The sequence below is a fragment of the Oncorhynchus clarkii genome, chromosome 21 (genome assembly GCF_045791955.1).
Source record: "Oncorhynchus clarkii lewisi isolate Uvic-CL-2024 chromosome 21, UVic_Ocla_1.0, whole genome shotgun sequence".
NCBI classification, from domain to species: domain Eukaryota; kingdom Metazoa; phylum Chordata; class Actinopteri; order Salmoniformes; family Salmonidae; genus Oncorhynchus; species Oncorhynchus clarkii.
This window is the reverse complement of record NC_092167.1, coordinates 7,928,507-7,942,791: the sequence shown is the minus strand read 5'-3', so window position 1 is coordinate 7,942,791 and position 14,285 is coordinate 7,928,507. Positions and strand designations below refer to the sequence as shown.

Genomic DNA, 14,285 nt, shown 5'->3' with positions numbered 1-14,285 from the left:
ACCCAACGTCAATGTGAAAGACTGGTGGAGATCATGCCAAGACGCATGAAAGCGGTGATGGGAAAATCAGGGTTATTCCACCAAATATTGATTTGTGAACTCTTCCTAAGTTAAAACACTAGTATTGTGTTGTTTAAACATGAATATGAACTTATTTTCTTTGCATTATTCGAGGTTTGACACTACATGTTTTTTGGTTATTTTGACCAGTTTCCATTTTCTGCAAATAAATGCTCTAAATGACAATATTTTTAGTTGGAATTTGGGAGAAATGTTGTCAGTAGTTTATAGAATAAAACAAAAATGTTCATTTTACCCAAACACATAAATAGTCAAACCAGAGAAACAGATCATTTTGCAGTGGTCTCTTATTTTGTTCCAGTGCTGTATATTTTGTAATCATTTCCAGCTGAAATCTGGATACAGGTTTGGATTGAATAAGGCCCACTGTTAATACATACAGATGCAATTAGTCCGTTTTATTCATTCTGTCCCCACGTCTCCCCAGGCTAAATTAGCCATCGTTTAACTATGAATACACAGCTGCCACGGCAATTATTATGACTGACAGCTCACCTCTCACCCACGATAAATCAATCAACGCTCATTTACAAGGGATTCACCTCTTCAGCGCAGACAGGCATAATAATCAATCACTGCTCGTTACATCCACACATGCTCAGATCCAGCAAGTCAAGGCGCCTCAGGAGAAAGGAGGGAAGTGTGGAAAGAGGAAGTGATAGAGTAATGAAGAGTTATTCTGTCCTTCTACCACTCTGGATAAGAGCGAGTGTCATCAGGAGGTAATGATGGAATTGGTAGTTAAGTTCTCCATCAGTATCCATGGAGTTGACTCATTAAGTCTAGTAGTTAAGTTCTCCATCAGTATCCATGGAGTTGACTCATTAACACATTTACTGATCACAATGGGCTTAATGACCAGGGGCTCATCAATAGAAACTAGAATCTTCCCAATGAAGACAAAAAACAAAAAAGGCTAGCTAACAACTGCGAGAGAAGTTTGAAATTGACATGCAGTCAATTTATTTTGTGTTTCTTAGATACGTGGCAACCAGTTTGATTCAAACAGACTCTTGAATATCACATAAAAAGAGCCAAGCATGAGAGTTGATGTGTTGAGAAGCATTAGAAATAAAACATCCATCACATTGATCCAATGTCCGTTAAAATCACTGGCTTAATATACTTCATACATTTACTAGAGGCTTTTAGAATTCAGAGCGGAAGAGACAAGCGAGATAAGGAATGCGGCTGTTGAATTTTCCTGAAATCACTCAGGCAAGAAACTCCCTCTCTCTCCTCTCACACCCACCCACGCCCGCCCACCTACCCACACCCATCCACGTATGCTAAATGTAATGCCCCCAAGCTTCCTTACACCACAGTAGGTTTATAGTACTCCCAAAGCAGTGAGATTTCACATCTCATCCTCCTCCCAACTTGATTGGATTGCGGAGTGTGTGTCTGCATGTGTCTGTTACTCCTCTCTGATTACCTCCAGTTTTACAGAAGGATCACCTGGGGGTCAGCCTCAGCTGGGCTCTGATTGGCTTTTTAACCAGGCAGTGATGATGTAATCCCCGGGGGACAAGGGCTCTGGTCGATAGTGCTTCAAACTTCTGTTTGTTCCCATTAGTGTGTGTGTGTGTGTTCGCGCGCATCTATTTGTCTTTACATGCTTGTGTGTGTGTCTCTCCGTGTGTATGTGTATGTGTGTTTCCTACCTTAATGTATCCTCCTGTAGACAGCAACACAGTGTTGTCTGGGGAGAAGTGCAGGTCGGTCACCCAGCCTCCGTGCAGAGAGTCCATGGCGTCCTTGTTGTCACGGGAACAGATCTTAAGCAGAGTACCATCCTTCACGTTCCACAGCTGAGACACACATGAGACAAACAAATAAAAAATGAGAGAAATGAATGAGACCTAGTAGTTATAAATGGTGGGGTGTATGACAGCTATGAACTTATTATCAACCTGGTATCTTAGGAACCTTTTGACGGGACGGCCATAAAATACCTAACCCCAACCAGAACTACAAACTAAAATAACATCAAATATCTCATGTACTGTTCGGGCTACTTTAGCACTTTCTAACATGGCCATCTAGTGACTACCAACCTTAGACATACAGTAGTCTACAGTTAGGTGTGCAATAATCCAGTCCTTGAATGCTACAGTATCTTGTGCTTTTCAACTTTACCTTTCAATCAATGACTACTTTCACTGATAAAGGCCCATAGAGACATAAAACAACCCCACATTTTAATACTGGAGTTATGCAACTAACAACCATGAGCCATACTGTCCTGTCTATATAGGACACAGAACATGCTATATTTAACACCTTGCATAATTCACTGAGAATGACTCAAGTGTTTCCATAGAAACAAGAGGGGCATATATTCCACTCTATGTACTGCAATTCAATCTTGTGGTTTAAGTCAGTTTCCTTCTGTTTGGTGCCTAATGAACACAACCCTGGATGATTGACTAGACATGATTGACATGTCATGACATGATTTTAAAGTGACAGTTCACTCCAAAATATAAGTTTGTCAGTTGTTTTAGAACCTGGGAAGAGGCATGAGATGTGGACTCGTCGACATTAGATCACTTTTCAGGTTCTAAAACTTTGGAGTGTAGTCCAAATGTACTAGTCAGACAGTCAGTCAGGGATAGTTTGTGGAAAGCAGCTGGTAGAAGAACAATGTGATTGTAGAGGAACAGACCGGTCCCTCTGTCACGCTCATTTCTTCAGGCCCTAGTCTGTCCCGCTCTTTCACTCTCCCTGTTCTTCTTTTTAATTGATCTTATTTTCCGTCATCCCCTCTTGCCCACTCTCATTTCTTCTCTTACCCCACTTTCCCTTCATTTACATCATCCCTTCTCCCTCCTTCTCTAGGATCTATGCAGATGACAGAGCCTTAGGGATTCAATCTGACTAACTGTCTTCTACTTCCTCCCCTCCTCCGCCTTCCTTCCTTCCTCTTCATCCCCCCTGCCGACCTGCACACCTGTTCCACATCTTCCTCTCCGTCTCTTTAGAGGTGCAGCACTTCGCTCTATTCTTCTAATGCTCCTTCACTCACTCATGTGCTCACTCCTTCACTTACCCCTCAACTTCCCTCCTTCTAATGCTCCTTCACTCACTCATGTGCTCACTCCTTCACTTACCCCTCAACTTCCCTCCTTCTAATGCTCCTTCACTCACTCATGTGCTCACTCCTTCACTTACCCCTCAACTTCCCTCCTTCTAATGCTCCTTCACTCACTCATGTGCTCACTCCTTCACTTACCCCTCAACTTCCCTCCTTCTAATGCTCCTTCACTCACTCATGTGCTCACTCCTTCACTTACCCCTCAACTTCCCTCCTTCTAATGCTCCTTCACTCACTCATGTGCTCACTCCTTCACTTACCCCTCAACTTCCCTCCTTCTAATGCTCCTTCACTCACTCATGTGCTCACTCCTTCACTTACCCCTCAACTTCCCTCCTTCTAATGCTCCTTCACTCACTCATGTGCTCACTCCTTCACTTACCCCTCAACTTCCCTCCTTCTAATGCTCCTTCACTCACTCATGTGCTCACTCCTTCACTTACCCCTCAACTTCCCTCCTTCTAATGCTCCTTCACTCACTCATGTGCTCACTCCTTCACTTACCCCTCAACTTCCCTCCTTCTAATGCTCCTTCACTCACTCATGTGCTCACTCCTTCACTTACCCCTCAACTTCCCTCCTTCTAATGCTCCTTCACTCACTCATGTGCTCACTCCTTCACTTACCCCTCAACTTCCCTCCTTCTAATGCTCCTTCACTCACTCATGTGCTCACTCCTTCACTTACCCCTCAACTTCCCTCCTTCTAATGCTCCTTCACTCACTCATGTGCTCACTCCTTCACTTACCCCTCAACTTCCCTCCTTCTAATGCTCCTTCACTCACTCATGTGCTCACTCCTTCACTTACCCCTCAACTTCCCTCCTTCTAATGCTCCTTCACTCACTCATGTGCTCACTCCTTCACTTACCCCTCAACTTCCCTCCTTCTAATGCTCCTTCACTCACTCATGTGCTCACTCCTTCACTTACCCCTCAACTTCCCTCCTTCTAATGCTCCTTCACTCACTCATGTGCTCACTCCTTCACTTACCCCTCAACTTCCCTCCTTCTAATGCTCCTTCACTCACTCATGTGCTCACTCCTTCACTTACCCCTCAACTTCCCTCCTTCTAATGCTCCTTCACTCACTCATGTGCTCACTCCTTCACTTACCCCTCAACTTCCCTCCTTCTAATGCTCCTTCACTCACTCATGTGCTCACTCCTTCACTTACCCCTCAACTTCCCTCCTTCTAATGCTCCTTCACTCACTCATGTGCTCACTCCTTCACTTACCCCTCAACTTCCCTCCTTCTAATGCTCCTTCACTCACTCATGTGCTCACTCCTTCACTTACCCCTCAACTTCCCTCCTTCTAATGCTCCTTCACTCACTCATGTGCTCACTCCTTCACTTACCCCTCAACTTCCCTCCTTCTAATGCTCCTTCACTCACTCATGTGCTCACTCCTTCACTTACCCCTCAACTTCCCTCCTTCTAATGCTCCTTCACTCACTCATGTGCTCACTCCTTCACTTACCCCTCAACTTCCCTCCTTCTAATGCTCCTTCACTCACTCATGTGCTCACTCCTTCACTTACCCCTCAACTTCCCTCCTTCTAATGCTCCTTCACTCACTCATGTGCTCACTCCTTCACTTACCCCTCAACTTCCCTCCTTCTAATGCTCCTTCACTCACTCATGTGCTCACTCCTTCACTTACCCCTCAACTTCCCTCCTTCTAATGCTCCTTCACTCACTCCTTCACTTACCCCTCAACTTCCCTCCTTCTAATGCTCCTTCACTCACACCTTCACTTACCCCTCAACTTCCCTCCTTCTAATGCTCCTTCACTCACTCATGTGCTCACTCCTTCACTTACCCCTCAACTTCCCTCCTTCTAATGCTCCTTCACTCACTCATGTGCTCACTCCTTCACTTACCCCTCAACTTCCCTCCTTCTAATGCTCCTTCACTCACTCATGTGCTCACTCCTTCACTTACCCCTCAACTTCCCTCCTTCTAATGCTCCTTCACTCACTCATGTGCTCACTCCTTCACTTACCCCTCAACTTCCCTCCTTCTAATGCTCCTTCACTCACTCCTTCACTTACCCCTCAACTTCCCTCCTTCTAATGCTCCTTCACTCACTCATGTGCTCACTCCTTCACTTACCCCTCAACTTCCCTCCTTCTAATGCTCCTTCACTCACTCATGTGCTCACTCCTTCACTTACCCCTCAACTTCCCTCCTTCTAATGCTCCTTCACTCACTCATGTGCTCACTCCTTCACTTACCCCTCAACTTCCCTCCTTCTAATGCTCCTTCACTCACTCATGTGCTCACTCCTTCACTTACCCCTCAACTTCCCTCCTTCTAATGCTCCTTCACTCACTCATGTGCTCACTCCTTCACTTACCCCTCAACTTCCCTCCTTCTAATGCTCCTTCACTCACTCATGTGCTCACTCCTTCACTTACCCCTCAACTTCCCTCCTTCTAATGCTCCTTCACTCACTCATGTGCTCACTCCTTCACTTACCCCTCAACTTCCCTCCTTCTAATGCTCCTTCACTCACTCATGTGCTCACTCCTTCACTTACCCCTCAACTTCCCTCCTTCTAATGCTCCTTCACTCACTCATGTGCTCACTCCTTCACTTACCCCTCAACTTCCCTCCTTCTAATGCTCCTTCACTCACTCATGTGCTCACTCCTTCACTTACCCCTCAACTTCCCTCCTTCTAATGCTCCTTCACTCACTCATGTGCTCACTCCTTCACTTACCCCTCAACTTCCCTCCTTCTAATGCTCCTTCACTCACTCATGTGCTCACTCCTTCACTTACCCCTCAACTTCCCTCCTTCTAATGCTCCTTCACTCACTCATGTGCTCACTCCTTCACTTACCCCTCAACTTCCCTCCTTCTAATGCTCCTTCACTCACTCATGTGCTCACTCCTTCACTTACCCCTCAACTTCCCTCCTTCTAATGCTCCTTCACTCACTCATGTGCTCACTCCTTCACTTACCCCTCAACTTCCCTCCTTCTAATGCTCCTTCACTCACTCATGTGCTCACTCCTTCACTTACCCCTCAACTTCCCTCCTTCTAATGCTCCTTCACTCACTCATGTGCTCACTCCTTCACTTACCCCTCAACTTCCCTCCTTCTAATGCTCCTTCACTCACTCATGTGCTCACTCCTTCACTTACCCCTCAACTTCCCTCCTTCTAATGCTCCTTCACTCACTCATGTGCTCACTCCTTCACTTACCCCTCAACTTCCCTCCTTCTAATGCTCCTTCACTCACTCATGTGCTCACTCCTTCACTTACCCCTCAACTTCCCTCCTTCTAATGCTCCTTCACTCACTCATGTGCTCACTCCTTCACTTACCCCTCAACTTCCCTCCTTCTAATGCTCCTTCACTCACTCATGTGCTCACTCCTTCACTTACCCCTCAACTTCCCTCCTTCTAATGCTCCTTCACTCACTCATGTGCTCACTCCTTCACTTACCCCTCAACTTCCCTCCTTCTAATGCTCCTTCACTCACTCATGTGCTCACTCCTTCACTTACCCCTCAACTTCCCTCCTTCTAATGCTCCTTCACTCACTCATGTGCTCACTCCTTCACTTACCCCTCAACTTCCCTCCTTCTAATGCTCCTTCACTCACTCATGTGCTCACTCCTTCACTTACCCCTCAACTTCCCTCCTTCTAATGCTCCTTCACTCACTCATGTGCTCACTCCTTCACTTACCCCTCAACTTCCCTCCTTCTAATGCTCCTTCACTCACTCATGTGCTCACTCCTTCACTTACCCCTCAACTTCCCTCCTTCTAATGCTCCTTCACTCACTCATGTGCTCACTCCTTCACTTACCCCTCAACTTCCCTCCTTCTAATGCTCCTTCACTCACTCATGTGCTCACTCCTTCACTTACCCCTCAACTTCCCTCCTTCTAATGCTCCTTCACTCACTCATGTGCTCACTCCTTCACTTACCCCTCAACTTCCCTCCTTCTAATGCTCCTTCACTCACTCATGTGCTCACTCCTTCACTTACCCCTCAACTTCCCTCCTTCTAATGCTCCTTCACTCACTCATGTGCTCACTCCTTCACTTACCCCTCAACTTCCCTCCTTCTAATGCTCCTTCACTCACTCATGTGCTCACTCCTTCACTTACCCCTCAACTTCCCTCCTTCTAATGCTCCTTCACTCACTCATGTGCTCACTCCTTCACTTACCCCTCAACTTCCCTCCTTCTAATGCTCCTTCACTCACTCATGTGCTCACTCCTTCACTTACCCCTCAACTTCCCTCCTTCTAATGCTCCTTCACTCACTCATGTGCTCACTCCTTCACTTACCCCTCAACTTCCCTCCTTCTAATGCTCCTTCACTCACTCATGTGCTCACTCCTTCACTTACCCCTCAACTTCCCTCCTTCTAATGCTCCTTCACTCACTCATGTGCTCACTCCTTCACTTACCCCTCAACTTCCCTCCTTCTAATGCTCCTTCACTCACTCATGTGCTCACTCCTTCACTTACCCCTCAACTTCCCTCCTTCTAATGCTCCTTCACTCACTCATGTGCTCACTCCTTCACTTACCCCTCAACTTCCCTCCTTCTAATGCTCCTTCACTCACTCATGTGCTCACTCCTTCACTTACCCCTCAACTTCCCTCCTTCTAATGCTCCTTCACTCACTCATGTGCTCACTCCTTCACTTACCCCTCAACTTCCCTCCTTCTAATGCTCCTTCACTCACTCATGTGCTCACTCCTTCACTTACCCCTCAACTTCCCTCCTTCTAATGCTCCTTCACTCACTCATGTGCTCACTCCTTCACTTACCCCTCAACTTCCCTCCTTCTAATGCTCCTTCACTCACTCATGTGCTCACTCCTTCACTTACCCCTCAACTTCCCTCCTTCTAATGCTCCTTCACTCACTCATGTGCTCACTCCTTCACTTACCCCTCAACTTCCCTCCTTCTAATGCTCCTTCACTCACTCATGTGCTCACTCCTTCACTTACCCCTCAACTTCCCTCCTTCTAATGCTCCTTCACTCACTCATGTGCTCACTCCTTCACTTACCCCTCAACTTCCCTCCTTCTAATGCTCCTTCACTCACTCATGTGCTCACTCCTTCACTTACCCCTCAACTTCCCTCCTTCTAATGCTCCTTCACTCACTCATGTGCTCACTCCTTCACTTACCCCTCAACTTCCCTCCTTCTAATGCTCCTTCACTCACTCATGTGCTCACTCCTTCACTTACCCCTCAACTTCCCTCCTTCTAATGCTCCTTCACTCACTCATGTGCTCACTCCTTCACTTACCCCTCAACTTCCCTCCTTCTAATGCTCCTTCACTCACTCATGTGCTCACTCCTTCACTTACCCCTCAACTTCCCTCCTTCTAATGCTCCTTCACTCACTCATGTGCTCACTCCTTCACTTACCCCTCAACTTCCCTCCTTCTAATGCTCCTTCACTCACTCATGTGCTCACTCCTTCACTTACCCCTCAACTTCCCTCCTTCTAATGCTCCTTCACTCACTCATGTGCTCACTCCTTCACTTACCCCTCAACTTCCCTCCTTCTAATGCTCCTTCACTCACTCATGTGCTCACTCCTTCACTTACCCCTCAACTTCCCTCCTTCTAATGCTCCTTCACTCACTCATGTGCTCACTCCTTCACTTACCCCTCAACTTCCCTCCTTCTAATGCTCCTTCACTCACTCATGTGCTCACTCCTTCACTTACCCCTCAACTTCCCTCCTTCTAATGCTCCTTCACTCACTCATGTGCTCACTCCTTCACTTACCCCTCAACTTCCCTCCTTCTAATGCTCCTTCACTCACTCATGTGCTCACTCCTTCACTTACCCCTCAACTTCCCTCCTTCTAATGCTCCTTCACTCACTCATGTGCTCACTCCTTCACTTACCCCTCAACTTCCCTCCTTCTAATGCTCCTTCACTCACTCATGTGCTCACTCCTTCACTTACCCCTCAACTTCCCTCCTTCTAATGCTCCTTCACTCACTCATGTGCTCACTCCTTCACTTACCCCTCAACTTCCCTCCTTCTAATGCTCCTTCACTCACTCATGTGCTCACTCCTTCACTTACCCCTCAACTTCCCTCCTTCTAATGCTCCTTCACTCACTCATGTGCTCACTCCTTCACTTACCCCTCAACTTCCCTCCTTCTAATGCTCCTTCACTCACTCATGTGCTCACTCCTTCACTTACCCCTCAACTTCCCTCCTTCTAATGCTCCTTCACTCACTCATGTGCTCACTCCTTCACTTACCCCTCAACTTCCCTCCTTCTAATGCTCCTTCACTCACTCATGTGCTCACTCCTTCACTTACCCCTCAACTTCCCTCCTTCTAATGCTCCTTCACTCACTCATGTGCTCACTCCTTCACTTACCCCTCAACTTCCCTCCTTCTAATGCTCCTTCACTCACTCATGTGCTCACTCCTTCACTTACCCCTCAACTTCCCTCCTTCTAATGCTCCTTCACTCACTCATGTGCTCACTCCTTCACTTACCCCTCAACTTCCCTCCTTCTAATGCTCCTTCACTCACTCATGTGCTCACTCCTTCACTTACCCCTCAACTTCCCTCCTTCTAATGCTCCTTCACTCACTCATGTGCTCACTCCTTCACTTACCCCTCAACTTCCCTCCTTCTAATGCTCCTTCACTCACTCATGTGCTCACTCCTTCACTTACCCCTCAACTTCCCTCCTTCTAATGCTCCTTCACTCACTCATGTGCTCACTCCTTCACTTACCCCTCAACTTCCCTCCTTCTAATGCTCCTTCACTCACTCATGTGCTCACTCCTTCACTTACCCCTCAACTTCCCTCCTTCTAATGCTCCTTCACTCACTCATGTGCTCACTCCTTCACTTACCCCTCAACTTCCCTCCTTCTAATGCTCCTTCACTCACTCATGTGCTCACTCCTTCACTTACCCCTCAACTTCCCTCCTTCTAATGCTCCTTCACTCACTCATGTGCTCACTCCTTCACTTACCCCTCAACTTCCCTCCTTCTAATGCTCCTTCACTCACTCATGTGCTCACTCCTTCACTTACCCCTCAACTTCCCTCCTTCTAATGCTCCTTCACTCACTCATGTGCTCACTCCTTCACTTACCCCTCAACTTCCCTCCTTCTAATGCTCCTTCACTCACTCATGTGCTCACTCCTTCACTTACCCCTCAACTTCCCTCCTTCTAATGCTCCTTCACTCACTCATGTGCTCACTCCTTCACTTACCCCTCAACTTCCCTCCTTCTAATGCTCCTTCACTCACTCATGTGCTCACTCCTTCACTTACCCCTCAACTTCCCTCCTTCTAATGCTCCTTCACTCACTCATGTGCTCACTCCTTCACTTACCCCTCAACTTCCCTCCTTCTAATGCTCCTTCACTCACTCATGTGCTCACTCCTTCACTTACCCCTCAACTTCCCTCCTTCTAATGCTCCTTCACTCACTCATGTGCTCACTCCTTCACTTACCCCTCAACTTCCCTCCTTCTAATGCTCCTTCACTCACTCATGTGCTCACTCCTTCACTTACCCCTCAACTTCCCTCCTTCTAATGCTCCTTCACTCACTCATGTGCTCACTCCTTCACTTACCCCTCAACTTCCCTCCTTCTAATGCTCCTTCACTCACTCATGTGCTCACTCCTTCACTTACCCCTCAACTTCCCTCCTTCTAATGCTCCTTCACTCACTCATGTGCTCACTCCTTCACTTACCCCTCAACTTCCCTCCTTCTAATGCTCCTTCACTCACTCATGTGCTCACTCCTTCACTTACCCCTCAACTTCCCTCCTTCTAATGCTCCTTCACTCACTCATGTGCTCACTCCTTCACTTACCCCTCAACTTCCCTCCTTCTAATGCTCCTTCACTCACTCATGTGCTCACTCCTTCACTTACCCCTCAACTTCCCTCCTTCTAATGCTCCTTCACTCACTCATGTGCTCACTCCTTCACTTACCCCTCAACTTCCCTCCTTCTAATGCTCCTTCACTCACTCATGTGCTCACTCCTTCACTTACCCCTCAACTTCCCTCCTTCTAATGCTCCTTCACTCACTCATGTGCTCACTCCTTCACTTACCCCTCAACTTCCCTCCTTCTAATGCTCCTTCACTCACTCATGTGCTCACTCCTTCACTTACCCCTCAACTTCCCTCCTTCTAATGCTCCTTCACTCACTCATGTGCTCACTCCTTCACTTACCCCTCAACTTCCCTCCTTCTAATGCTCCTTCACTCACTCATGTGCTCACTCCTTCACTTACCCCTCAACTTCCCTCCTTCTAATGCTCCTTCACTCACTCATGTGCTCACTCCTTCACTTACCCCTCAACTTCCCTCCTTCTAATGCTCCTTCACTCACTCATGTGCTCACTCCTTCACTTACCCCTCAACTTCCCTCCTTCTAATGCTCCTTCACTCACTCATGTGCTCACTCCTTCACTTACCCCTCAACTTCCCTCCTTCTAATGCTCCTTCACTCACTCATGTGCTCACTCCTTCACTTACCCCTCAACTTCCCTCCTTCTAATGCTCCTTCACTCACTCATGTGCTCACTCCTTCACTTACCCCTCAACTTCCCTCCTTCTAATGCTCCTTCACTCACTCATGTGCTCACTCCTTCACTTACCCCTCAACTTCCCTCCTTCTAATGCTCCTTCACTCACTCATGTGCTCACTCCTTCACTTACCCCTCAACTTCCCTCCTTCTAATGCTCCTTCACTCACTCCTTCACTTACCCCTCAACTTCCCTCCTTCTAATGCTCCTTCACTCACACCTTCACTTACCCCTCAACTTCCCTCCTTCTAATGCTCCTTCACTCACTCATGTGCTCACTCCTTCACTTACCCCTCAACTTCCCTCCTTCTAATGCTCCTTCACTCACTCATGTGCTCACTCCTTCACTTACCCCTCAACTTCCCTCCTTCTAATGCTCCTTCACTCACTCATGTGCTCACTCCTTCACTTACCCCTCAACTTCCCTCCTTCTAATGCTCCTTCACTCACTCATGTGCTCACTCCTTCACTTACCCCTCAACTTCCCTCCTTCTAATGCTCCTTCACTCACTCATGTGCTCACTCCTTCACTTACCCCTCAACTTCCCTCCTTCTAATGCTCCTTCACTCACTCATGTGCTCACTCCTTCACTTACCCCTCAACTTCCCTCCTTCTAATGCTCCTTCACTCACTCATGTGCTCACTCCTTCACTTACCCCTCAACTTCCCTCCTTCTAATGCTCCTTCACTCACTCATGTGCTCACTCCTTCACTTACCCCTCAACTTCCCTCCTTCTAATGCTCCTTCACTCACTCATGTGCTCACTCCTTCACTTACCCCTCAACTTCCCTGCTCACTCCTTCACTTACCCCTCAACTTCCCTCCTTCTAATGCTCCTTCACTCACTCATGTGCTCACTCCTTCACTTACCCCTCAACTTCCCTCCTTCTAATGCTCCTTCACTCACTCATGTGCTCACTCCTTCACTTACCCCTCAACTTCCCTCCTTCTAATGCTCCTTCACTCACTCATGTGCTCACTCCTTCACTTACCCCTCAACTTCCCTCCTTCTAATGCTCCTTCACTCACTCATGTGCTCACTCCTTCACTTACCCCTCAACTTCCCTCCTTCTAATGCTCCTTCACTCACTCATGTGCTCACTCCTTCACTTACCCCTCAACTTCCCTCCTTCTAATGCTCCTTCACTCACTCATGTGCTCACTCCTTCACTTACCCCTCAACTTCCCTCCTTCTAATGCTCCTTCACTCACTCATGTGCTCACTCCTTCACTTACCCCTCAACTTCCCTCCTTCTAATGCTCCTTCACTCACTCATGTGCTCACTCCTTCACTTACCCCTCAACTTCCCTCCTTCTAATGCTCCTTCACTCACTCATGTGCTCACTCCTTCACTTACCCCTCAACTTCCCTCCTTCTAATGCTCCTTCACTCACTCATGTGCTCACTCCTTCACTTACCCCTCAACTTCCCTCCTTCTAATGCTCCTTCACTCACTCCTTCACGTACCCCTCTCTAACCCTCAACTTCCCTCCTTCTAATGCTCCTTCACTCACTCCTTCACTTACCCCTCAACTTCCCTCCTTCTAATGCTCCTTCACTCACTCATGTGCTCACTCCTTCACTTACCCCTCAACTTCCCTCCTTCTAATGCTCCTTCACTCACTCCTTCACGTACCCCTCTCTAACCCTCAACTTCCCTCCTTCTAATGCTCCTTCACTCACTCATGTGCTCACTCCTTCACTTACCCCTCAACTTCCCTCCTAATGCTCCTTCACTCACTCATGTGCTCACTCCTTCACTTACCCCTCCCTAACCCTCAACTTCCCTCCTTCTAATGCTCCTTCACTCACTCATGTGCTCACTCCTTCACTTACCCCTCCCTAACCCTCAACTTCCCTCCTTCTAATGCTCCTTCACTCACTCATGTGCTCACTCCTTCACTTACCCCTCCCTAACCTTCAACTTCCCTACTTCTAATGCTCCTTCATTCACTCCTTCACTTACCCCTCCCTAACCCTCAACTTCCCTCCTTCTAATGCTCCTTCACTTACCCCTCCCTAACCCTCAACTTCCCTCCTTCTAATGCTCCTTCACTCACTCATGTGCTCACTCCTTCACTTACCCCTCCCTAACCTTCAACTTCCCTCCTTCTAATGCTCCTTCACTCACTCACTCCTTCCTTCCTTCCTTCCTCCTCCTTTACTCACTCACCCCCACCCCCTCCATCCCTACCCACCCGTATCTCTCCGTTGTCGTCGCCGGTTGCTAGGCGCCGGCCGTCCCAAGAGAAGCGGCAGCTGCGGACACAGTCCTGGTGGCCGTTCAACAGGCGCACGCACTCCCACGATGCACTGCTCCACACCTGAGGGCAAATGAGAGGAGAAACAGGAGGTCAGAGGTTACAAAAGTTTGTCGAAAATAAAACATTTTCAAATATGTTCTTTTGAACATGCCATAGCAATTTTGGTTAGGCCACTTCTATATGCAGAGTGCCTTGGTTAATTCAATTGAATAATTTCCATTTCCCCTGAAGGCCTAACTGTCTATTGTTTCTCTATGCTGCTAGTCTGG

General features: G+C 47.7%; 1 protein-coding gene across 3 annotated transcripts in view; it reads right to left on the bottom strand.

The window, feature by feature from the left end:
• Positions 1 to 14,285, bottom strand: part of LOC139378446 (apoptotic protease-activating factor 1-like) — a 70,344-nt gene that overhangs the window by 21,469 nt on the left and 34,590 nt on the right. For all 3 annotated transcript variants that reach the window (XM_071120623.1, XM_071120621.1, XM_071120622.1), the window contains 2 exons: positions 13,951 to 14,076; positions 1,746 to 1,892 (listed from right to left, as the gene is read on the bottom strand). In XM_071120623.1, the coding sequence (XP_070976724.1) occupies positions 1,746 to 1,892; positions 13,951 to 14,076 (273 nt within the window). The remainder of the gene's footprint in view (positions 1 to 1,745; positions 1,893 to 13,950; positions 14,077 to 14,285) is intronic.